The 22,357-nt window shown below is 49.0% G+C and overlaps 1 protein-coding gene across 7 annotated transcripts in view; it reads left to right on the forward strand.

Moving 5' to 3' along the window:
* The window catches only part of PTK2 (protein tyrosine kinase 2), a 253,318-nt gene that overhangs the window by 159,841 nt on the left and 71,120 nt on the right, over positions 1 to 22,357 (forward strand). For 6 of the 7 annotated variants that reach the window (XM_039232971.1, XM_039232974.1, XM_039232968.1 and 3 more), the window contains exons 16-17: positions 1,855 to 1,907; positions 21,227 to 21,283. In XM_039232971.1, the coding sequence (XP_039088902.1) occupies positions 1,855 to 1,907; positions 21,227 to 21,283 (110 nt within the window). Of the gene's footprint in view, positions 1 to 1,854; positions 1,908 to 14,074; positions 14,159 to 15,141; positions 15,160 to 21,226; positions 21,284 to 22,357 lie in introns of all 7 variants that reach the window. The other variant, XM_039232967.1, reaches the window with a different exon arrangement.

The following is a 22,357-nucleotide window of genomic DNA, read 5'->3' on the forward strand; positions in this document are numbered from 1 at the left end:
TTCTTTCTTTACCTCTCGGCCATCATAAATGCTCTTCCTCCTCACGGCCCACTCTTCCTCCAGCCTTTTTGACCCCGTTTCGCTCCTGCTCATCTTTCCAGGCTCATCCTGCATCACTTTCTCTAGAAACCCCCGACAACTCCCCATCCCTGGAGAGCATCCCCATGTGCGTGCCCATAACACCTTCTGCCTTGCTGTAGTACTTATCTCACTTTAAACAAACTATCTTTTTGCTTATCCACACCCTCATGGCCTCATGGACACCCAGGGTCATGTGGCCTTGTAGACCTGGCCCCGGGAAGTATCTGGCACACAGGAGCCACACGGTAGCTGTGTTGGGTGAGCCGGCGGGGGGGGGGGGGGGGCGAAGGCTAAGAGCAGCTTTGAGCTTTCAGGCAGTGTGCTTCCCACACTCAGTAATATTTAACAGACATTCACTGATGTCCCGCGTTAGGCCATGAACCAGTGCCCAGCATATCTTCAGATGTGGAAAGGCTGTGTGAGATGACTTTGAGGATTAAAATAGCAGAATGGTAAACATGGGTCTAAAAGCAGGTGAGAAAGGTAGTAGGTTAGAAGTGGTAGCAGATGCTGTAAACACTAAATAAGTAAAGCAAACTTGAGAGGAGCAGAGTCGCCACGAGTGACCAAGCGGCAGACGCTGTGGCTGCTGGTGCTCAGGAGGCGGCGGAGTCTGTGCACTCGTGACACGTTGATGGCAACAGCGCCCAGGTGCGGCATGGCCCAGGAAGACCCGCTGCTGCGGCCACAGCACGTGGGGGCCGGCAGCGTGACCTGCTCTCAGGAGTGTGCACCCCCACTGCCCAGCCCGGGGCTCCAGGGGAGTTTTCCTGAGCCCCAGTGGCTGCAGCGGAAGAGAGACCCTGATGTACTGCCCAGCAGCTCTGACTGCTTAAGGGTCGTTAGGGCTCAGCTGCACGGGGCGCTCAGCAGAAGGAACCCAGTCCTACGGCTTTATGCCATGATGGCTGGTCATCGAGGCCACACAGCCGCAGCGGGGATCTTTTCGGGTCCCGTGTTTCCTGTGTAAATTCTATGTACAAGACGCTTCGTGTGTAGTGCTTCTGTACTACACGCTTGCGTATCTGGAGAAAGTTGTCTTCTATGAAAACAGCAGTCACTTCGGCATTTGAAGAGTCTGGGTACCTTTTCTTTCTCTGCGTTTTGTGTTTTCCAAAATTTTTAAACTGACCTACACTTATATTTTTTAAATGTCCCAAAACTTGCGGCCAAAATTTTATGAGGCAAACATGTAAGACACAACTGTTGTTGAGCCCCTTCATGAAACAAGTGAGCAGGTACATTAAGCTTATGTTTTTTTTCAGTCTGTAAATAAAAATATATACTTTCACATACCACCTGCTTTCTTCCACGCACTACATTTAAGAAGGACCAGTTACGCTCTAATTGTTCAAATGACGTTCAGGAGTGCAGATTTCTGTTCCAGGTGTTTTTCTCCCTCCGTTTTATTATAAATGTGGGGCCATCCCTTGCAGTCGAGCACTTAAATGTAGAATTTCACATAGTCTGCTGACTGCTGGCTGCTGAGCGGGGTCGTGGCTCTGACTCCACCATCAGGAGGGGCTTTCTCAGGGCCGTTCAGTGTTCCTTTGCTCGTCGATCTTAATCCCTGACTCATAAACCGGTAAAGCAGTCTGGTTATTTTAAATGTCTCATGTAGTGCGATAGTGTCTTCTAAGTATCACCCTTGAAATGTCTGGTCCTCAGGGGAAAAGGCAGAGTCCGGATTACAGGCACTCCCTGTTTGTGGGCTTGGCGGGGGCGCGGCCCCGAGGGCACGGCACTCACGGCTCTTGCACCTCTTTCTTACAGGCTGGCCAACAGCGAGAAGCAAGGCGTGCGGACACACGCGGTCTCGGTGTCAGGTGAGAGGCCGCCCAGAAAGCCCCAGCCAGCGGCTGCCCCCAGAGTCCTTCCCAGGGCTGGAGGAGCAGCCTCGTCTTTACTGCAATTGCTTTTTGAATAGCTTAGAAAACTAAATGGTCTGACTACCCAGAGCTCCGTAATTTTACCATCATTGAATAGGTTTAAACATGGCTCACAAATTTTCTTTGGATGAGACATTTATGTATAATGTCAGATTACTTCCGAGACTATCTAGAATTCCAAGTTATTTTTCAGTCGTGATGTCGTGTTCATCGTATTTAGAGTGAATATTTTTACTTTTGAACTTGCCGTTATAATTTGTCTTGCAGTTTAGAATGTAACAGAATATACTTTGTGTATTTCTTGTTTTTTTTTTTTTGAGTTGAGGAAATGTGCAGTGTTTTTAAGTGGCTTTTGTCTTTCACAATTAACATAAAGTGGTGTTTGAATATTGCTTTCTTTAAAAGATATAGTTAAGATACTGGCACAGTCAGTATGTTAACTATTTGCTGGTGTCATGAGTATGGTGTGCTTTTCTTGGTATGTTTTCAAAAAACGTGTGCCTTTTTTTCCCCATTTAAAAATGTGGAAAATAGAGAAAAGTGAGGGCAGGAAGCGTCTTCTGTGGACCCAAGTTTGGTATCTTAAAATACATACACAGTGGATACGTGTGTCAACACAGATGTGCACATGTGTGCACATACATGCATATGTGCACATCTGCAGTCTGTTCTTAGCTCTACATTATATCTCTAAAATGGTAGCTTCCTAATAATTCCAGCGTCTCATGATCTGACTTAGAAGAAACCTAATTCCAATAGTTTACTTTCCCTTGAGTTAATTTTTTTGAAATTTAGTTTTGTGCTTTTGCCTACTCGATGACCGTGTTCTTTTCTCGTGTTCCAGCATACAGATACAATCGCTTAGTTCTGATTGTGCACAAACGCCCCACAGGCCCCCTGCCAGGAAGTGTTTGTGCCCCCACCTTTGTACACTTGGCCAGGACCCTCTGGTGACGAGCTGTGTGACAGACGTGTGTCAGAGCTCTGCGCTTTAAGAAATCATAGACCACTTCCTGGTCCACAGAGGTGGGAGGGTGTTTTGAGTATAGAGCTTGTAGCCTGGGCCCGCGTCAGAAGCTGGTGGACTGCAGGGTTGCCAGAATGTTCTAACACCAGTCTATTGTGCTTGCATGTCGCCTTCCCCGATGGACTCTACTGATCCCGGCAGTGACGCTGGGTCACTCAGTGGTGCTCAGCATTTGCGCTTGTTGGGCCTGTCCCTGGTTCAGGCCGCGGAGGGCACCAGAGGCGGGACACGTGTAAACCAGGCCCTCAGGGAGAGGGCAGCTGGAGAGACAGAGCCACCTGGGGCCACAGTGGTGAGCGTGGCCAGGGAGTCTGTCTGTGAGCAAACGTGGGTCCGGAGCAGCGAGCGAGCCGGGCGTCCCGGCTGTCCTGCAGGCTGTTGTGTGGGTCGGTGCGGCCGGGCCGGCCCCGTGTCCCTCCACGTGGGCCCACAGCAGGGCTACGAGGGAGCCCCAGGAAGCGCCCCGCGCACGCCACAGCCCTTCTCCGTTGAAGACAGAGCAGAGGTCCCCCTTGGGTGCATCAGGACTCCACACTCCAAGTGACACAAAGTAGGGCCTCAGGGAACCTTCACGTCTTGTTCCTTCTGTTTCCCTAGCCCCTTTTAATCAGGGTCCTCACTTCTTCAGGCTTTGGGCGTCTGTTGTTAAGCAGCCGATCGTCCACAAACACCAGATCTTATCTCCCCCTGCCCCCTGCCCTTTATTATTGTGCCTTCACCCTTCCCCCCAGCTGTCCCTAGTCCCCGGGTCTTCACGCTCCCCCCCAGCTGTCCCTCGTCCCCGGGTCTTCACGCTCCCCCCCAGCTGTCCCTTGACCCCCGGTCTCTACCTTAGTCTCTTCTCTATGTTGATTGATTGCGCTGCTTTCACAGGTGTTTAATTGAAATCGGCGGCTCTCTGATCAAAAACCTCTGGTTGTAATCTCCAGTCGGTCAGAGTTTAGACTCATTAGCTCAGCCTTCAGTGGCCTTCCTCCCCCTGACATGTTTTTTAGAAAGCAGGGGCCTGCGCCCCTCCTCCCACCTCCTCATCGCTGTTTCCACCCTGCCTGAGCTGTCCCCTGGCCAGACACTGTTTTTATCGTCCTGTGTCAAAGTCTTTTTGTTCCTAAGTCGGTGGTACTGTTTCCTACGTGGCTGTCACTTTAGTAATTTATAGCTGCAGGCGAAGAAGAGTGCTCAGTGTTCAGGGGATATTTAGCGACAGCACCGATGGCTTCAGATTTCTGTTGACCTCGGTCATTCCACCTGCCACTTGCCTGCTTCAGTGGCATTGGACTAGCCGCTGTGGCATATTCCTCTTCCACAGAGACTGTGAAGAGGGACATGTCAGCCAGGAGCCTCCCTCACACTTAATCCAGAGGCTGTTACTCAGATGCCTAGAAAACCAGTACTGTCTGTAAACCTCGAGGGCGTTCTTCCCCAAGCACCCCGGAGACCATCCGTGTGGTCCTGGTGCCCCAAGAGAGAGGTGAAGCCACCCCGGGGCCCAGCACGACTTTGCCTCCCCCGGAGCGAGCCCACGCTCCCTCCAGGCTCCCGGGTGCGGCTGTAGTGCAGCAGCACGGCGGCCATGAGCACAGGCGTCTCTGTCACGGCCACAGCGGCCACGAGCACGGGCGTCTCTGTCACGGCCACGGCGGCCACGAGCACGGGCGTCTCTGTCACGGCCATCTCATTGAACCTGTAGCAAACCCTGCGACGTGGCTGTTATTTCCAGTTTCCCACTTCCCATCTGCGTTAATTCAGTCAGCAGACCGTGCACGCCGGCCGTGTGCAGGCGCTGCTCTGGACGCTGGGGTGTGGTGGGGAAAACCAGGCCAAGCACCTTCCTTTATGAGTGACCGTCTGCGGAGACAGGCCAGACACACTGGATTAAAATCAAGCAGGTAAACCGAGAGCAGTGAGGGGAAGGCTGTTTAAAATCCTGATCAAGGGGCTCCTGGCAGGCTTATTTGGAGCAGTGGGCAACTCTTGATCTCACGGTCGTGAGTCCGAGCCCCGTGTTGGGTATACAGAGTACTTAAGTGAAAAAAATGTTTTAAAAAATAATAAAACTGGTGAAGAAACCTGTCTCTGAGCAGAAAAGATGTGGGCAGGTAACTGAAGGGACAGATGGAGCCGTGCGGACAGGGAGACACTGCGCACTGGGCCCGGGAGCAGGAGCAAGGAGCACAGAGAGCGGGGAGAGGGCCGGGAGATGCGACGGGCACAGCAGCCCAGACTCAGGAGCTTGGCCGGGGCCACACATGGCTAGGAGGTGACAGGACTTTTTTACCAAATGCTCACTATGGTTTGCACGACATCAAACCTTCACGTGCCTCATTGTTCATTTCCCTGCGGGGCCTTGTTTGTCGCCCCGTCTCACAGATAGAGAAAAGAAATTGAGAAAGTAAACAAACTTGGGCAGTGTCACACTGCTTGTAATTGGCGGGCCTGGGGTTGGAACTCAGGTCATTACTGTCCCCTCGGCTATGTTGTCTTTCAGTGCCACTTTAAGGGAGTTTCCCTCAACTATGGATGAAGACATCGCTCCTACATCATCTTCATTAAGATCATAGTTGTAATCAATGTTGAATATATAGAGAATTTATCTTTGAAACCTAGACGAAGTTTCCCTATGAAAACAAACTTAGCACTCCCAGATGTAAAGAATAAGCAGGGGCACCTGGGTGGCTCAGTTGGTTAAGCATCTGACTCGGCTCAGGTCATGATCTTGTGGTTCGTGGGTTCGAGCCCCGCATTGGGCTCTGTGCTGACAGCTCAGAGCCTGGAGCCTGCTTCAGATTCTGTGTCTCCCTCTCTCTCTGACTCTCCCCTTCTCACACTGTCTCTCTCTCTAGGAAATAAATAAAACAGTAAAAAAAAATTTTTTTTTTAAAGAATAACCAGAATGGTACATTTCCCTGGATACGTTATTCTGAGGGCTTAAAGTAATTTTTTAGCCTAATTACTACGTTTTTAGGAAACCTGTGCCTGTTATAGAGCTGAGTTAGAACTCAGAATTGAGAGGCCAATGAGTGCAGGAAGGGGTCTGTGAGAACAGCAGGGAGGGGTGCGGGCTGCACCCGGGACAGGCTGTGAGCTGTGCGTGTAGAGGGGAGATTCTCCAGGAAAACAGGTATTTCCAGGGAAGGGCAGGGAATAAAGCTGAATCTGAAGTGTGTTTGAAGGCATAGACTCTGCCTTTTCTGTTTGGATGGTTTCTGTGTTTTAGGGGCAGTTCTTTAATAACCAAGCCCTTCATCAAGCCATAAAACCTTGTATGACCGGAAGTAGAGGATCACGTGTGGTGATGATGCCAGCACAGTGTGAACAGGACTCCTGTTGGATGTTTGGGTTACTTATAATTGGACCAGAGATTGTAAAACAGGTTTTCTCTTGTATCTCTACCATGAAAGCCAATATAGTGACCTTTTTCTGTTAGCAGAAATGTTTGGTTTAATTTTTTTCTGCTGAGCCCTATGTGATGATATTTCTTCAGTATTTATTGCAAGTTTTAAATTTTTTTTTTTTTTTTGAGAGAGAGAGATAGAGCACAAGCAGGGGAGGGACAGAGAGAGGGAGACACAGAATCTGAAGCAGGCTCCAGGCTCTGAGCTGTCAGCACAGAGCCCAGTGCAGAGCTCGAACTCATGAACCGTGAGATTGTGACCTGAGCCAACATCCGGACACTTAATCAACTGAGCCACCCAGGCGCCCCTCATTGCAATTATTAAAAGTTTTAACTTTGTAACAGATTTTCTTAGTTTAGTTGTTATGAATGCATCAGCATTTCCTTTATTACTTCTAGGGTTTTCAAGTCAGTGACTAAAAATTATTCTAAACTAAAATATATTTAATAAATGTTATTTGCTTTCAGCTGCTTCATTATAGATTCTACAATTCACTTTATAAATTATGCAAAAGTAGTTTATAAACAGTAAAGTTTTATAAAATGTAAGATGGTATGTATATAGTCTGTAATAATTGTCGTACTTTCTCTCCATTTTCCTGTGGTCTCTGAAGTACTAGATCTGTTAGTCATTCATGGCTCTGTTCCAACTTCACCGCTATATACGAATGAGGCCCAGAGGTTATGCCTGGTGCACCCGTGCATATTATCGTGTTTAAACCTCAGGGCAGTCTTCCTCGTGCTGTTTCCACCTGACAGAGGGAACATTCAGACTCAGAGGTGAGGTGGCCTGGCTCCCATAGTAAGCAACAGAGAAAGCCTGATTAACACCCGTGTCTTGGACCCCAAAGCCCATTGTCTTCACATTCGACCACACCGAATCACTCAGAAGCTTAGTGATTTTCGTCTGTGGAAGGGAGGACTATTGGGAGAGTCTGAGTGTGATTGCATTTTAGCCTCTCTCCCCCCGTTTGTCAGCAGTAGTCTAATGCTGACTCCTCCTGACTCTCTTCTGTTAAAATTCATGTCCGCCCTGTATTCAAGTTTGAAAGAGTTTCTTTTGCCTGGTTTACGTGCTAGCTTCAAATTTGATAATGCCATGCTTTACAGACAGAGACTAAACGTGGTCTGTTGCTGAACCTTGATTTTTAACACTAGCTTTTATGTATTTTTCAAAAGTGCCCTAATTGAAGAGTATTAGTGCCTACTACACACAAAGTTAATTTTAGTAAATTAAATGCTCTGTGATATAATTTAATCAACCTATTGCTCCCGTTTATTTTTATGTGCACAGAGCGGTTAAGTGTTGGATTATTGACTTGTTCCTAGGACCTGGCTTCCTAGACATTCTTCTGAGTTCAGTGGTCATGAATAGGGGTCTATGATCAGTGTTGTGTTAGGAGATACTTTTAGCCATTGAGAGGTTCACAGTTGGGTCTCACTGGGAGTGGTCAGGATGGCTGAGGGGGCTGTGCATGGATGAGCGAAGCACCCCATGGTGCTGGCCTTCCTCCACCACCAGGGCGTTTGAGCTCCCTGTGCCTCTGTTGAGATTTGGGCCACTGGTTCGTCTGCCTCTCCTCTCTGGCTTCTAAAGGAATTGAGAAGAATATGCTGGAGTCACATAGGTACCAAAATATCTACGTCATACATGGTAGTGTCCAGAGCCACACTGGCTTCCTAGTCCTAACCATGGAGTTGGACTTGACTCCTTGGCTATAGGCATGCAGAGGGACATGTGTAGGCCCCTTGCAGGGAGCAGCCTGAGACACTTTAAATTGTGACAGAGCCCACATGAAGGGCAGAGCACTAGTAACTATGGCAACTATTTAAACAGGGTATTCACAGGGTGCCTGGGTGGCCCAGTGGGTTAAGCGTCAGACTTGGGCTCAGGTCATGATCTTGCAGTTCATGGGTTCGAGTGCTGCACTGGGCTCTGTGCTAACAGCTCAGACCCTGGAGCCTGCTTCAGATTCTGTCTCCCTCTCTCTTTGCCCCTCCTCCACTTGTGCTCTGTCTCTCTAAATAAATAAATAGGATATTCACTTTTCCACACACTTTCCAGGACATAGCCATCTGTTTCCTTAGCCCTGTGCACTTGATTCTAGAATGGAGAGTGTGCCCACCTTCTCCCTAGTCACCTTCACGCAGTAAGGGCCTGCAGTGTGCTTTACGAGAGACTTCGAACGAAGAGTATCTGTTTGTACTACAGTCTGCATCACGATTGGCTGTGTTTGAGAGGAGCTGGTTCATGAACCTTCTTAATCTTCTGGCTGGACTTACTAACATAATAATAATCTTTAATCTTTAAAAAGTTTATTACTAAAATGCAAGAAGCCACATTCATCTTGCCAGATAGTTAAATAAATATTGCTAATGTCCAAAGACCCCATTATATTTTTTATTTACAGAGAAACATTTTAAAAGAAGGCTTGAAGCTTTTAAAGTATAAGTTCTAGAACTTGTGATACAGCTGCATAATAATTGTGGAACTTGTTAAAACCCAAGTACATGGGTTAGGACAACACATTGAATAATTTATAAGCAAGAAACCATATGAACAAATGGATATTGGGGCACCTGGGTGGCTCAGATGGTTAAGCATCTGACTTCAGCTCAGGTCGTGATCTCACGGTTTTTGGATTTGAGCCCCGTGTCAGGCTCTGTGCTGACAGCTCAGAGCCTGGAGCTGCTTCAGATTCTGTGTCTTCCTCTCTCTCTCTCTCTGCCCCTCCCCTGCTCATGCTGTCTCTCTTTCTCTCTCTCTCATAAATAAATAAAAAACATTAAAAAAAATTTTTAATGTATATTGTTAGGCTTTTCAGTTTTTAATGTTTTTAAACTTTTTATTATGGAGACTTTCAAACACACAGAAGGAGAGAGAACAGAATTGTGTAATGAACCTCCAAGCACTCATCGCTCAGATTCAGTAGCTGTAGCCCTTTGGCCAGTCTTACCTCACCCCTGCCTCCACCCATTTACACAAACACATATCCCGTTACTCTAATGTGTGTTTATTTTTGAGAGAGAGAGAACAAGCAGGGGAGGGTCAGAGAGAGAGGGAGACACAGAATCCGAAGCAGCTCCAGGCTCTGAGCTGTCAGCACAGAGCCCGACGCGGGGCTCGAACCCACGAACCGCAAGATCATGACCTGAGCTGAAGTCAGACACTGAACTGACTGAGCCCCCCAGGCGTCCTCTGTTGACTGTTTTAAAACAAATCTAAGACATGTTTCATCTAAAAGATAAGGAGTCTTTTTTAAACAGTATTATTATATTGCAAAAAATTAACATAATTCCTGAATCCCAGCTCTCCAGTCAGCGTTTGGATCCCCAGGTTACCATATTTCTCACTCATTCCATCCAGTCCAGAACCCAGCAAGCAGTACTGGCTGAGCTGGGCTTGCCATGTCTCCCATCTCCTCCTGTATCCATTGGCGAGATCATGTCTTTTTACTTATTTATTTTGCAGTTTATCTGTTGAAGAAGTGGTGTCCCCTTACGCTGTTGCTCACACTCTGGGCCTGGCTATTCACAGCTCCGTGATGTTGTGCTGAATGTGCTGGAAAGTCCCTGTGAGCCTTATTGGCCATTAACTTGTACGCCTGGATTCTGTCATAGGCCGCAAGATGGTGACATGTGACTTCTGCCATGTCTTCTTGGTTTATTTGGCTGTTCTGGTAAAGACAGCTTCCCTTCATCAACTCTTCTGATACCCCGAGGCCTGGTTCCTATAAGAAAGACAAGAAAACTGCCTTATTCTTTCCCTTGACTTCCCAGGTTTTAAAATGCTGGCTTGTCTTCCTGGCCAGATCTTGTTGTTCTGTGTTTTCTTTTTGGAGCCTCATCACAAATTTGTGGCTGTTTGGCGTCGTCGGAGGCAGGGGGCTCCCGGGACCACCCAGGCTGGAGGATGGCCAGGAGTGTACCCACACCCACCGTCAGGCCTGAAGGCTCGGCCGCAGGCACTGCTGCCTTCCCCGTGCAGCCAGAGACGGAGCGGGACAGCGCCGGGCACTCAGACTCGCCCCCCTGCACCTTTCCCCTGGTGTGCCAGCCCCTTGAGAAGGTCCGTGCCGCCCCCGTCCCCACTGCACACGCCAGTTGTGCGCCCTCTCCCACTCCTCTTTGCCTCCGGTCACCTCCCCTGACTGGCGCAGGCCCTGACCCGGGGGCGTCGCTGCCCAGACTCCCTCATCACCACAGCCACGGTCTCCTCTGAGCTGTTGCCCCGCGGGGACTGTAGCAGAGCTCAGTGTCTGGATCCTGGCTCTGCGCCCCTGCCCAGACCGAGTGGTTGCTGTGTTGGTGGTCGGGGTCCTTTGACCCCTGGCCCCTCATCATGGGGCTCTGGCCTTCCTCTTGCTGCCCTCCCCCCCATGACAGAATTCTGCACAAGAGGTGCTGCTACTTCTGGAAATCACTCTTCCCCGACTTCCATCCTGCTGCCTCACTGCTGCCTCCCACCCTCCACGCTTGAGGACCCCGGCTCTCCGCCTTTGGGCCTCTTCTGGGCCACCAGTTGCCACCTTAGGGATCTTACTGTGTTTCTTGCCTTCATTATGCTGGTGTGTCCCAAAGGACCGTCCCAACCCCAGAAGCTTTCCTGAGCCCCAGACTCCTGGGCCGACTGTGCCCCCAGCATGTCCTTTCTGGGGCCTCATGAGCCTCTCGTACTTCACGTGCTCTGAAGGGAACCCTGGCCTCCCCACCCAGCAGGCACGTCTCAGCCTCCTCTTAGTGGCAGTTCCTTCCAGCCGATCGGACCAGAGTCTTTGGGGTGCTTTGGGTGCTTTGCTTCTTATCCCTTAGTAATAGGCCAAGTGGCACATCCTCACTGGCTCAGTGCTCAGAATGTGTTCAGTTCGGCATTCTGCACAGCTGCCCTCGTTCACATGCACCCACTCTGTGCCGGGGTCATTGCAGTGGCCTGGCCGTTCCTGCAGCCTTTGAAAGCTTCCCGGGAAGTCTTTCTTTCTCACATGGCATCTACCCTGACGTCACTCACAGTGACAGCGGAGCCCTGATGTGGGCTCCCAGGTCTGTGCCATCACTGGGAGCATTTACCACCTCTCCCTCACTCTTCTGTCACCCTGTCCGACCTCCTTGCTCCTTGACAAGTGGCCCAGGCTGATCTCTGCAGAGCCAGGCCTGCGCCGCTGCTGTTTGCTCTGCCCAGATGCTCTTCCTCTCCTCCCCAAAGGCTTTTTGCAAGTGACTCCTTCTGTGTTTAAAGTTGCAGCCTCAGTAGAAAGTATACTCTGCCCGCTTCGGCTCTGTTTTTCTCTGTAGCATGTACGTATTGACACACCAGGTCGTTTATCTTTTTGTTTGTTGTCTTTTCCCCAAATGAGAACATAAGCTAAATAAGGTAGGAGTTGGGAGGCCTATTAACTGCTGTAAACCCAGCATCTGCACAGTGCGTCCAGCACATGACGGGTGTTCAACAGATGTGATCCTCTTGAATAACGTAATGTATCTTAAGTTAATTAGAAGAGTCCTAACAACATTGTTTTTAGTTTGTTGTGTTTATTTTTTTGAGAGAAAGCATGAGCAGGCAAGGGCAGAGAGGGGGGACAGAAGATCCAAAGTGGGCTTTGTGCTGACACCAGAGAGCCTGATGCGGGTGTGAACCCACGAACTGTGAGATCATGACCTGAGCCAAAGTCGGATGCTCAACCGACTGAGCCACCCAGGTACCCCAATGCTTTTAATGCTGTGGGATAATCTTGTTTTTACTGAGGTATACAGTAAAACCTTAGTTTGCGTGCATCATTTCTTCCAGAAACATGCCTGTAATCCAAAGCGCTTGTATATCAAAGCACATTTCAAGAACCATTGGCTCAGTTGTGACCATGTGACTGACATTCAGCATCGGTACTACTTGTATTGCAAAACATCGCTCATTTATCAAGTGAAAATTTATTAGAAATATTTGCTCATCTTGCAGAACACTCATAGAACAAGTTACTCGCGGTCCAAGGTTTTACTGTACTTCTTTTTTTAAAAAACTATTTGCTTTTTAAGTCAATGTAAAGAATACTCAACTCAGGTTAGAAATAAGCCATAGAAAAATGGGAACCGCCAGCACCTACGCAGTGGCTGCCTCATGCCAGGGTCTGGGGAGTCCCAGGGGACCCAGTCTCTCCCCAGCTATTTCCTGGGGGAAGCCTCGCTACTGCCTCATTTTACAAATAAACTGCAAACAAGTTTTCCAAGGTCAGGGAATTCATAGTGGAGCCAGCATCTCAGTTCAAATCCATGCTCTTTGTATTTTTTATGTTTCCGTAAGTTCACACTTGGAGAATGGTTTTAAGAGCAGTAAAATGAAGTGTGTGGTATGTTCTTTATTCAAGTTCACTGTGTTTGTATTTTGGCCCACTTTATCCTTCACTCAGTTTTTTCCTTTTGAACCATTTGAGAGCACTTGTGGACAGGATGTGCCCTTCTGCCTGTAAACGTTCCAGTGTGTTTCCGAAGACCAAGGACAGCATCTTAAACAATTTTGATAGACAGTCCACGCTCCTGTCTCACCCAGTCCCCTCCCATATGGCTCTTAGGCCTGGGCCTTCTCCTCACCCCCAGGCCCGCGCTCCAGCCAGCCTGACACAGGGCGTTCAGGTCTCACGCCAGGCCCCTGTTCTTCACTGAGACATCACAGGGAGCTGCACCCGTGCTGTCGGGGTGGGAGGTGAGATACTTGGTGATGAGGTTGGGATCATGGGATACCCCATCCGGTCTGAAATACCACCACATCCTATGTTTCAGTTCCTCTCGCTTCCGTGCACTAACACGTTGATACTGTCTGTAAGTTGTCGGCCATCAGTTGAACCCCTGGCTTTCTTGAGGAGACCCTGTGGCTGTGCGGTTAAGTCTTGAATGTCTCCTTGGTCTTCTGTGGCACTTGTTATCACCACTGCATCTCAAAGAGCTATATGTCCTATGTTTTGACCTCACTTTGACAGATGCCCCTGCTTCTCTGCTCTCCTGTGCTGTGTGCTCCTGGGGGGCTGGGATGGGTGGTGTGGATCCAGCCGGTATCTGGCGCAAGCAGGACAGTCAGATGGGTCTAAAGTACATGACTGAGGCAGGCAGTGAGCAAATGATGCTACCTGGTGGGGGCTTTGCAGCCTGTGTGCTCAAACCTCCTCGTCGCTGGTGTTTATGTTAAGGGAATGTACTCACAGGGTACCTGTAAGGTCTGTGAGTCTGTCTTTGCTGATGATTTGGGAAAAATTGCTCATAAAACTCTTTCACAAATCCGGATCTGCTAGTTTCTGGCATTTTTTCCTGTATGGCTGAATGTTCACAAGGTTCTTGAACTATTTATTGGTCTTTGTTTTTTGTCTTGTCTCATTGTGTTTCAGTTTTGTTATTTGTAAAAATATCTGTACCTTCACCTGGCTGGCTCTGCAGAGCCGGGAGACTCCTACGTTTGTCTAAAAGTTTCTATGTCTAGTAGTAATCTTTACTAAAAGACGAACTTAACATTTTAAAGTATTAATATGTTTTTTTTTAAGACTCAAGTCAGTCATAGAGATAAAATGTGCCAATAGTGTAATAAAAGCATTGCAATTTTGTTTCTGCTTTTATACATCTGCCTTAAAATGTAACCTAAGTTTCCTTTTGTACTGAATAATGTGTTTCTATTTTTCTCTTTCTTCCTCTTGCCTCTTTATAAAGGAGTCAGTCCCCGCCAGCATAAAGTTAAGAAAGCTAGGCGCTTTCTCCCCTTGGTCTTCTGTTCCCACGAGCCTTCTCCTACGGGTACTGAACTCGCTTGCGCCAGCTCTCACCCGCCCGCGCCGGCAGCGGACCTAACCCCGCGCTTGTAGGCTGTCCCCAGCACAGGGGCCTGTTCTGGGTGTCCGCCACTGGGTAGCCGTACGGGGGCGACGGTTCGCAGTGACCGTCTCTGGGCTGCTCTCCAAGAGAAGACTTGTTTGCCTGTGTTGTGCTGGGTTTTATGTGCATGACAGGGTGAGGCGTAGCTTCCTGGTTTCCGTACGGGCCGGGGTCTCCGTGTTCTGGCCCAGCGGCCGGCAAGCACCCGGCTGTACACTGCGGGGCTCCCGAGTTAGCAGAGGACAGCGGCCTGGGGGTGACCCCCTGAGGGGCGCCCGGGGGCAGGGGCAGCCGGGCCTCCCGGACGGTGTGCTGGAGAGCAGGGATCAGTGGTAGTGAGTGGAAGAGGAGTTTCTCCAAACACTGCAGGAAGTTAAACGGAAACTGGACGTGCTGTACGGTTTATGCACCGGGCCTAAGCTGTGGCCTCCAGGTCCTAGGACCCCACGGCTCGTCGGAGGGGACCCTCCTGGAGGAGGTGTGCTGAGGGCCCGGCCCCTGGCCAGCCTTTACCAGACTCATTAATGACTGGTTATTTTCATTTTTATCTAAGAGGATGCAAGTTCTCTTTGAGGGAGGTAAAAGCCATTTTTAGCATTTAACTGCGAGATCCTAGAGGATTAACTTTGCTCAGTGTGGTAGAAACCAGCTTTACAGAACTGCTGTGTAACTTTGTATAATGTGTGGACACCTTAAAACTCGCCATAACGCCCTTAAACCGAGTAACACACTTACTGCTGCAATCGATCTGTTGTCTTTTGAATTAGACCTGGGGGGGTGATTTTTTTGTTTTCCTTGTGCTTTGATTTACTTGTCATGTTAATAGTGTGTCTCCCTCTCTCCCCTCTCCCCTGCCCTTCCTCCTCCCCACCCCCCCTTTCTTTGCATGCCACCTGGATCTGCAGATGAAATTAGTGGGGACGGTAATATTTATTTTCACATTTGTGTTACTAATATGAGAATTATTTATTCATAAATACGGTTCAGTATTTAATGAAAGGCAGAATGGTTTTGATTCAGCAAAGCAAGTGTAAAAAAATGATGCTATGAACAAATGATCTAAAAATTGTTTAGGGCTTTGCCAGTTTCTCTATCATGTGTCAGGGGTAAATTTGAGCTATGTATACACACAGCCAATTTTCTAGATTTCATTTTTAATTTTGGGTTTCAAGAAGGATTGTCAAAAGGGTACTATTCAGAAGTGGAATATTCAGAAGGGTACTATTCAAGAGGAAAGCTGTAAATGACAGAGACCCCCACAGGATTTCCCAGAGACAGTGTAGACATGTAACAGTGTTCAGAATGGGAGTGGGGAGTAGGAGGGAACAAAGCGTGAGTTTTCAGAACCACACAAAATAGCTAGAGAAATATGAGCAACAGTGTAATGAGTGTTCTTCAAGCAGTTGAGGGTGGCACTTAATAAACCAGAAGTTTGAAAGTCATGTTTCATGACTTACATTCCTGGCTTCGTGTCTGCATACATGAGACTCTTTACACGAAACTCAAATTAGGGGGGAATTGCATTTGTCCTCGTGATTAAATGAGAGCGTGCTTTCCCTGAAGATTTTGTCTGGGTCATTTTCATGCTGGGATTGAGAACTTGGGCCGTGAAAGGCCTTAACCGCACGTGATTTTGGGAAAGTGCGTCAGCTCCGTGGGACTGACAGCATGGGGGTCCCTCCTTGGTAGACACCCGGTGGCGACACTGCTGCCATGGAGCCCCATGTGCGTGCACTAGACCTTGCCGTTCCAGGTGTTGGCTGTTGTCGCAGCTGCCGAGCCTGAGAGGGACTCAGGAGCTCAGGGCAGAGAGCCCCCAAGGCCACGGCCACCACAAGCTGCCCGTGGTAGGAGGGAGACTCCAGCCGCGCGCTCCCCCCATCCTGTCACCAGCAGCCTCCCTGAACGGGCCTGCGCAGACTGCTTCCTCTCCCATGTCTTCATCCCGCGAGGTCTCGGTGGGGGGTGTGAGGATGACTGTGCAAACATGAACATTTGACCACGTGTTTATAAACATGTGGTTTTCCTCACATCCTCTACGTAAGGAAACCACTTTGCCCCACACTTGACTTTCCCAGTGCTATGGCTCAGACAGGGCAAGCATTGCTGTTCCCATTTTGCAGACGGATAAGCCAGGCCTTAGGGCTCTAGTCACGGGGAGGTGCACACACTGAGGCCCACAGCCAAACACAGCCCACTTCTTGTGCTTCTTGGACTGGCCCTAGAGCTAAGGATGATTATTGCTTTTTTAATGATTGGGGAAAAATCAAAAGAAGAATAGTGTTTGTGGCATCAGCACTGTGAAATTCCCATTTCAGCGACCACAAGTAAGATTTTCTTAGAACACGGCCACACCCGTCTGCTTACTGCGACTGCCGGCTGTCACTTAACAGCAGGGGCGAGCAGTTGCAGCGGAGTCTAAAATACACACCATCCAACCCTTTCCAGGAAAGACCTGCCAAGCCTGGTCTGGGCTGTCTCGCTGGTTCCTATTAAAGAGCACAGTTGGGCCCTTCCTGGCTTCCTAGAAAGGAACTCTTCCCCTGCCTTCCGGTGCCTCTCGGCTAATGGCAGGTGTCCGTTCCCCAGGTCAGAGAAGAAGCTGTGACACTGGTCAGTCCCACAGAATGGCCCAAGTAATCTTGTCCCCGTCAGCACATTGATCTGCGGGACTGGTGCGTGTCCCAGCTTCCTGAGGGCAGGACGGAAGCCAGCCAGGGGAGCAGGCTGCCAGGGTTGCAGGCGTCCCAGCCGGGCACCAGCCCTACAAGGGAGCAAACCGCGGTTTGCTAGGCGGTTAGAGGAGGTGTGACACAAGCACAGTGTCTGTCCCTCCTCCGTGAGAGAGCGAGCACGTTGTCAGCACTTAGGAAGTTCGTGAGCCTGAAGGCCTCTGTGCAGCCCCTTTTATTGACAGTCACGGGGTGATAGCTACTGTCCACTGACACACGCTCCCCTGATTCCAGACGGAGCCCCTTTGCAGCAGCGCCAGAGGCGTCAGCCCTCTCGGTGACGGAGCACGGGGCTTTGACATCGTGCAGCTGTGTCATTTTTGACAGCAGCCTTACCTCTGTGTACCTTGCTCTGAGATGAGGATTTGGTTCTTTTGTCTCCTGATTTCTGAGCTGTCAATTTCTGTCCTTTTAACACGTCTTCCTGTCACTTTTATTTTATCACGTACCATGATACCCAGCCTTTCAGATTATTATGTTGTACAAGGTTTTAGGAGTCTCCATTTTTAAAAATGTTTATTTTGAAACATTTAACTCATGGACCAGATACCCTGAAACAGTCTCTCCAGAACACCGGTCCCCTTCCTGTGAACATCTGCACAGAACTGTGCCTGTGTTGGGGGGAAGGTGGGAGGGTCCCAGATACTCCTACAGGAATATGCCCATGGTTTTGGAGCTAAAGTCCCCAGGGGCGCCTGGCTGCCTCACCCGCTGGAACATGCAACTCTGGGTCTCAGGGTTGTATGAGTTCGACTGCCACGATTTAAAAATAAAATATTTTAAAAACCAACCAAAATCCCTATAAACATTGTGGAAGATCCTAGTGAGTCAGGGAATGACACAGCCCAGGCTCCGTGCCTGAGTGCTGCTCTGCGTGCCAGCCCACTGCTGATTGGCCACATGCCCTGGGGGTCTCAGGTCCCTATCTGGGGGCGGGGGGGGGGGGAGACGGTGGTCGCAGTACCCCCTGGCCAGAGAAGCGGGACAGTTTTTAAGCCTGCCTGCTGTGGGACAAGCTCTTGGCCATGCTGTCATCACCATCCATGAGGGAGGAGTGTGGGCTTGGCTTCCCTCATCTGTGCCCAGATCTTCAACCTGTTTCCCTTTCTTATGTTTGTTTTCCTTGTATCATGCTGTTGTTTGGGGGGGGGGGGGGGGGGCAGGCAGTTTCAGGCTGGGCTGCAGTTTCTCAGGGGCCCTCGAGTGTGTAAGATACCTCTCCTATCGGTATCCCGTTATCCTATAATTAAAACCAGGGGAAGAAAAGAGCACCAAATCAATATCAAGAGCTCCTGGGGAAGTATGCCCAGCACCACAGCTGAAGGCTCCTGGGTCGACGATCACAAGGACAGTCTTGTAGGCCTGTGCACCTTCAACAGCGTGGACTCTGCTCATGAGAACCGCCCTGCGGAGGACACATGCGCCCGCAGTAGCCCACAGTGCACGTGCCTCCACCCAAGATGTCATCCTGAGTGACTCCCAGATAGCTTTGCTATCCCCAAGGCTTCACGTAGCATCAGGGGGAAAAATTATAGGCTCTTTCTTGTGGCTTTGTGACTTAATTGTAGGATCTGCAACTTGATTTTTCCCAAATCAGTTTTGTACGCTAGCCATTTTAGTTTTATGGCTTCAGATTCTTTCAGAGGTTGGAATCTCTAGTGAGGCTTTTATAGAATGAGGCAGTCTTAGAAACCATCACAGTCCAGCCAGGAAGGCAGGCACCCCTCAGCTGCCTGCCTCCTTCCACAGAGCCCTCAGAAGCAGCAGAACCCCAAGGAGCTCCCATTTTGTGACCGTCTGTTAGGTGCTGGTCCACGCCCCTGCTTCCCATGCCTCTCTGGTAGTCCTGCAGCACCCCTGCGAGGTGCGCCTGCTCCCTCCCATTCTGCGCAGGAGGGCACAGCCAGGGGAGGCGCCCTCGCAGGAGCAAGCGGGCCGCCCCCCGCGCACAGCTGTGTCTGTCCCCGCGGTCTGCACAGCCTTGCACCGGCCACATAACTGCTTTGCCCCAGCTTGGTGGGGGGTGTGGCCCCTTCACCACATGAGGCCCCCTCACCGCCGCTCTCTGCCCAGCCTGTGTATCCCTAGCCCCATCTCTGTGCCGGGCATTGTGCTGGATGCTGAGAATACAGTGGTAAGACATGCCCGCTTCCACTCCAGGGCTCTCCATCTGGAGGGTGACAGACATTTGACAAGGGACCAGAGGACTGCCGGATCATTGACGCTGATCGGTTCTGCGGAAAGTAAACCAGGCAGCATGGTTAAGAGTGATGGGGGTAGGGGGCAGGTCCATTTGAGGCGGGGCCTCTGTCTTGGTGATGCTTTGGCTGAAACCAGAATTGGCCAAGCTGACATGAGCCCCGGCCCACGTTCAATGCTGGGTAAGAGGCCTGCTCTGATGTCACCAGCGGCGCCATGCCCTTCTCCATCGGGCAGGCAGTGCCCCCACAGCCACGTAAGAACTCAGTGCCTGGGGTGGTCATTGATCCATGGCATCTCCTTATGGAACTCAGAGCCAAGTGCAAGGGCTGCTGAAGCACTCTGGTGATGGCAGCAGAGGCCGGGCGTCCAGCAGCGGTTCCCCTCTCCCCCCACCCCCCACGATCCTGCCACCCCAGGGTCACCTGATGTGTTTGACCTCTAAATGCATGTGCTTTGTAGGAAAGAAGGAGTAAGGGTAACATCTGTTGTTTGTGGAAATTCTGTCTCAGCTTTCTGAGGGGAGGGCACACAGTCAAGCTTGGGAAATTACAGAATAAAGGGAGAGAACGATCAGCAAATGCCATACGTGTGACGCGTGGCTTCAGCTGTCCTAGCTCTTAGCACAGGTCCCCTCCACTTGGTCCTTTTTCTTAAAGCGCCTTAGTGGCTCCCTTCTGTGCCCAAATAGCATTTCTGGGGCCTAGGACATGCCAGTTCACAGAGAACAGGGTCAGAGGGAGAGACAGAGAAGTAAAAGAATGTAAAGACTGGGTAGATTAATCCTGTAAGTAGTGTTATTTACAACATGTAAGAGTGTTATAGATTGTTCACCTTTCATATAGGACTTAGGAGTAGTTTACATTTACAAAGTGGTTCAAGAATTGATTTGTTGTCTTTATATTCTGCCAGTTGAGTTAAAAAATAAATTCTTCCAGTTACTCTTAGCTTTGGTCTCCATCATTACATGGCAACGTGGAACAGTTAATGTCCCAAAGAATGTAGACCATATGTTTTCTGTCTTTTCTATAATTTTAGTATCTGAGTGAAGTAGCAATAGCAGCACGGAGGAAGGAGCTTTCAGCTTGTAGTTTCTCTGAGGTGAGAGGTGGTGCCTGTTCAGGTTTTCTCCTTGAAGAGCTCTCTTGAGACAACCATCAAGGAAGCACTGCCCGCCTTTCCAGGCTTGGCAGCTGCAATCCTTCTGCCTGGAGCAGCTAAAGGTTTCCCTCTTTACAGAAAGAATACAGACAAGGCTTAACTCAGCATACTTGCTACTCAGGTGAGGGTTTTCTCCAAATGAATTTTCCCCCAGTGACATGGCATCAGATCTCTAAGTCACCGTATTACCGGAAGGAGAGAGTGGAAACTCGGGAACTCCTTGACATCATCTCAGAAAAGAGCTCAGAATATACTATTTCTTCTCATTTCATTCTTTTCGTTAGATCTTTTATGCTTTTGACATTAACGTGTAGTCTTCAGCTATCTGAGTGAAAAGTAACGAGAGAGAAATTCCTGCATTGCTGCCACCCTAAACAGAAGAAATGCATGACCCAGTCAGTCTCTTCAAAAGCCAGGCCACCATTTGTGCCCTTCTGAAGGAGAGCGTCCAGCTTATGCTGTAGGGTCTAATTACGAACAATGTCACATTCCCTGGTTCTGAGATGCTAGTCTTGTTTGGAGAAATGCCAGTAGACGGCAGTGGGGTTCAAACATGTATTTGGTGCAGATGAGAGAGAGTTCTACAGTCAGTACAGATGGGCAGCTTTGAATCATGTGCACAGTTACTTCACAACTTTCTGTTCTTCACAAGGGCTCTCTGTATGAGCTCTGTTTGCTCCTGAGACACAAGTCTGTGTGTTATAACAGACTGCACCATGAGGTCACTTTTATTTCCATAAATGACTCATGTGTGAGCAAAAATTGAGTAATAGTGTTTTTAAGAATGTGTTGGCATAGCAGGGGATTTAGGCAGATCATTTTGCCTTTTCAAATTATATTAAAGGCCAGGAGGTCAAATAGTTCACCTCTTCCAACGTATCTGTTTCTTTCCCTACAGAAACCGACGACTATGCTGAGATTATAGACGAAGAAGATACCTACACCATGCCCTCCAGTAAGTAGGCTCTGGATTTTGTTCTCGTTCAGATTCAACAGATATTTAACTTTTAGGTATCTTCCATTTAATAGTTTTAGATATTTATTGGGTTTTTTTTAGAACTATCTTTAATACCTGAGTGTGCATAACAGAAATACTCTTTTCAATCTTTAGACCTCTGTTTTGTGTTTGACCAGTCTAAGGTCAGAAGCTTAAAGCTCAAATATCTATAGTAAATCAGTTTAGTTACAGGTTTTTTGTAATCTCGTCTCCTGGCTCTATGATAATACATCCTTTGTTGATGACAGAATTTCCTCTCTGTAGCATATATTATTTAAAGTTAAATATATATACACATTTCTATATTCAGGTTTTGGACTTGCATATTCAGTTAATTGCATTTCCCCTTTGAAAAACTGTTCTTTGCTGCCCTTGACCAACCGGTTACACACAGCTCCCTCTCCCAGTGCTTCCAGTCCATGCAGCTTGGGGTGGAGGTGGCGGGGGAAGGACTGCAGTTACGACTTTCCTGCAGCCTAGAAACACCAGCTGCTTCTCTCTGTTGTGCTTAGAACCTGGAAGCCCCAGATCTCATGTCGGAAGACAGAGTCCCAGATCTTGAAGTGGAGACACACTTGCAATTTTGTTCACATTAAAAAAAAAAAAATGTTTACTGGCTCAGTCAGTGGAGCATGCGACTCTTGATGTTAGTCATGGGTTCAAGCCCCATGTGGCGTAGGGTTAAAAAAAATTTTTTTTAATTAAAAAAGTTGTAAACCTACCTCGTAGAGAAGCCCAATTATGAGTCCTCTTTATGTCCCAGGAGCCTTAATAATTCAACATCGGAGGTCCTGATTTCCATAGAGCCAAATATATTTATAAAATATATGTTTCAGTTACTTTACCCTGTTGTATAACTATTTTAAAAGATGCTCTCATTTAGATTAACTATACACATTGAAGAGGCATTACCAGCATCAGGCCCGGATTCTCCTGGGTGTTCCTGGGTGCTCCCAGGTGCCCCTGGGTACTCCCTGAATCCCTCTCAGGGGCTCCTGTGTCAGAGCATCGCCCAAAACAGAGAGAGGAGCT

This window comes from Hyaena hyaena, unplaced genomic scaffold (assembly GCF_003009895.1).
Source record: "Hyaena hyaena isolate Hyena2069 unplaced genomic scaffold, ASM300989v1 scaffold_69, whole genome shotgun sequence".
Classification (NCBI taxonomy): Eukaryota; Metazoa; Chordata; class Mammalia; order Carnivora; family Hyaenidae; genus Hyaena; species Hyaena hyaena.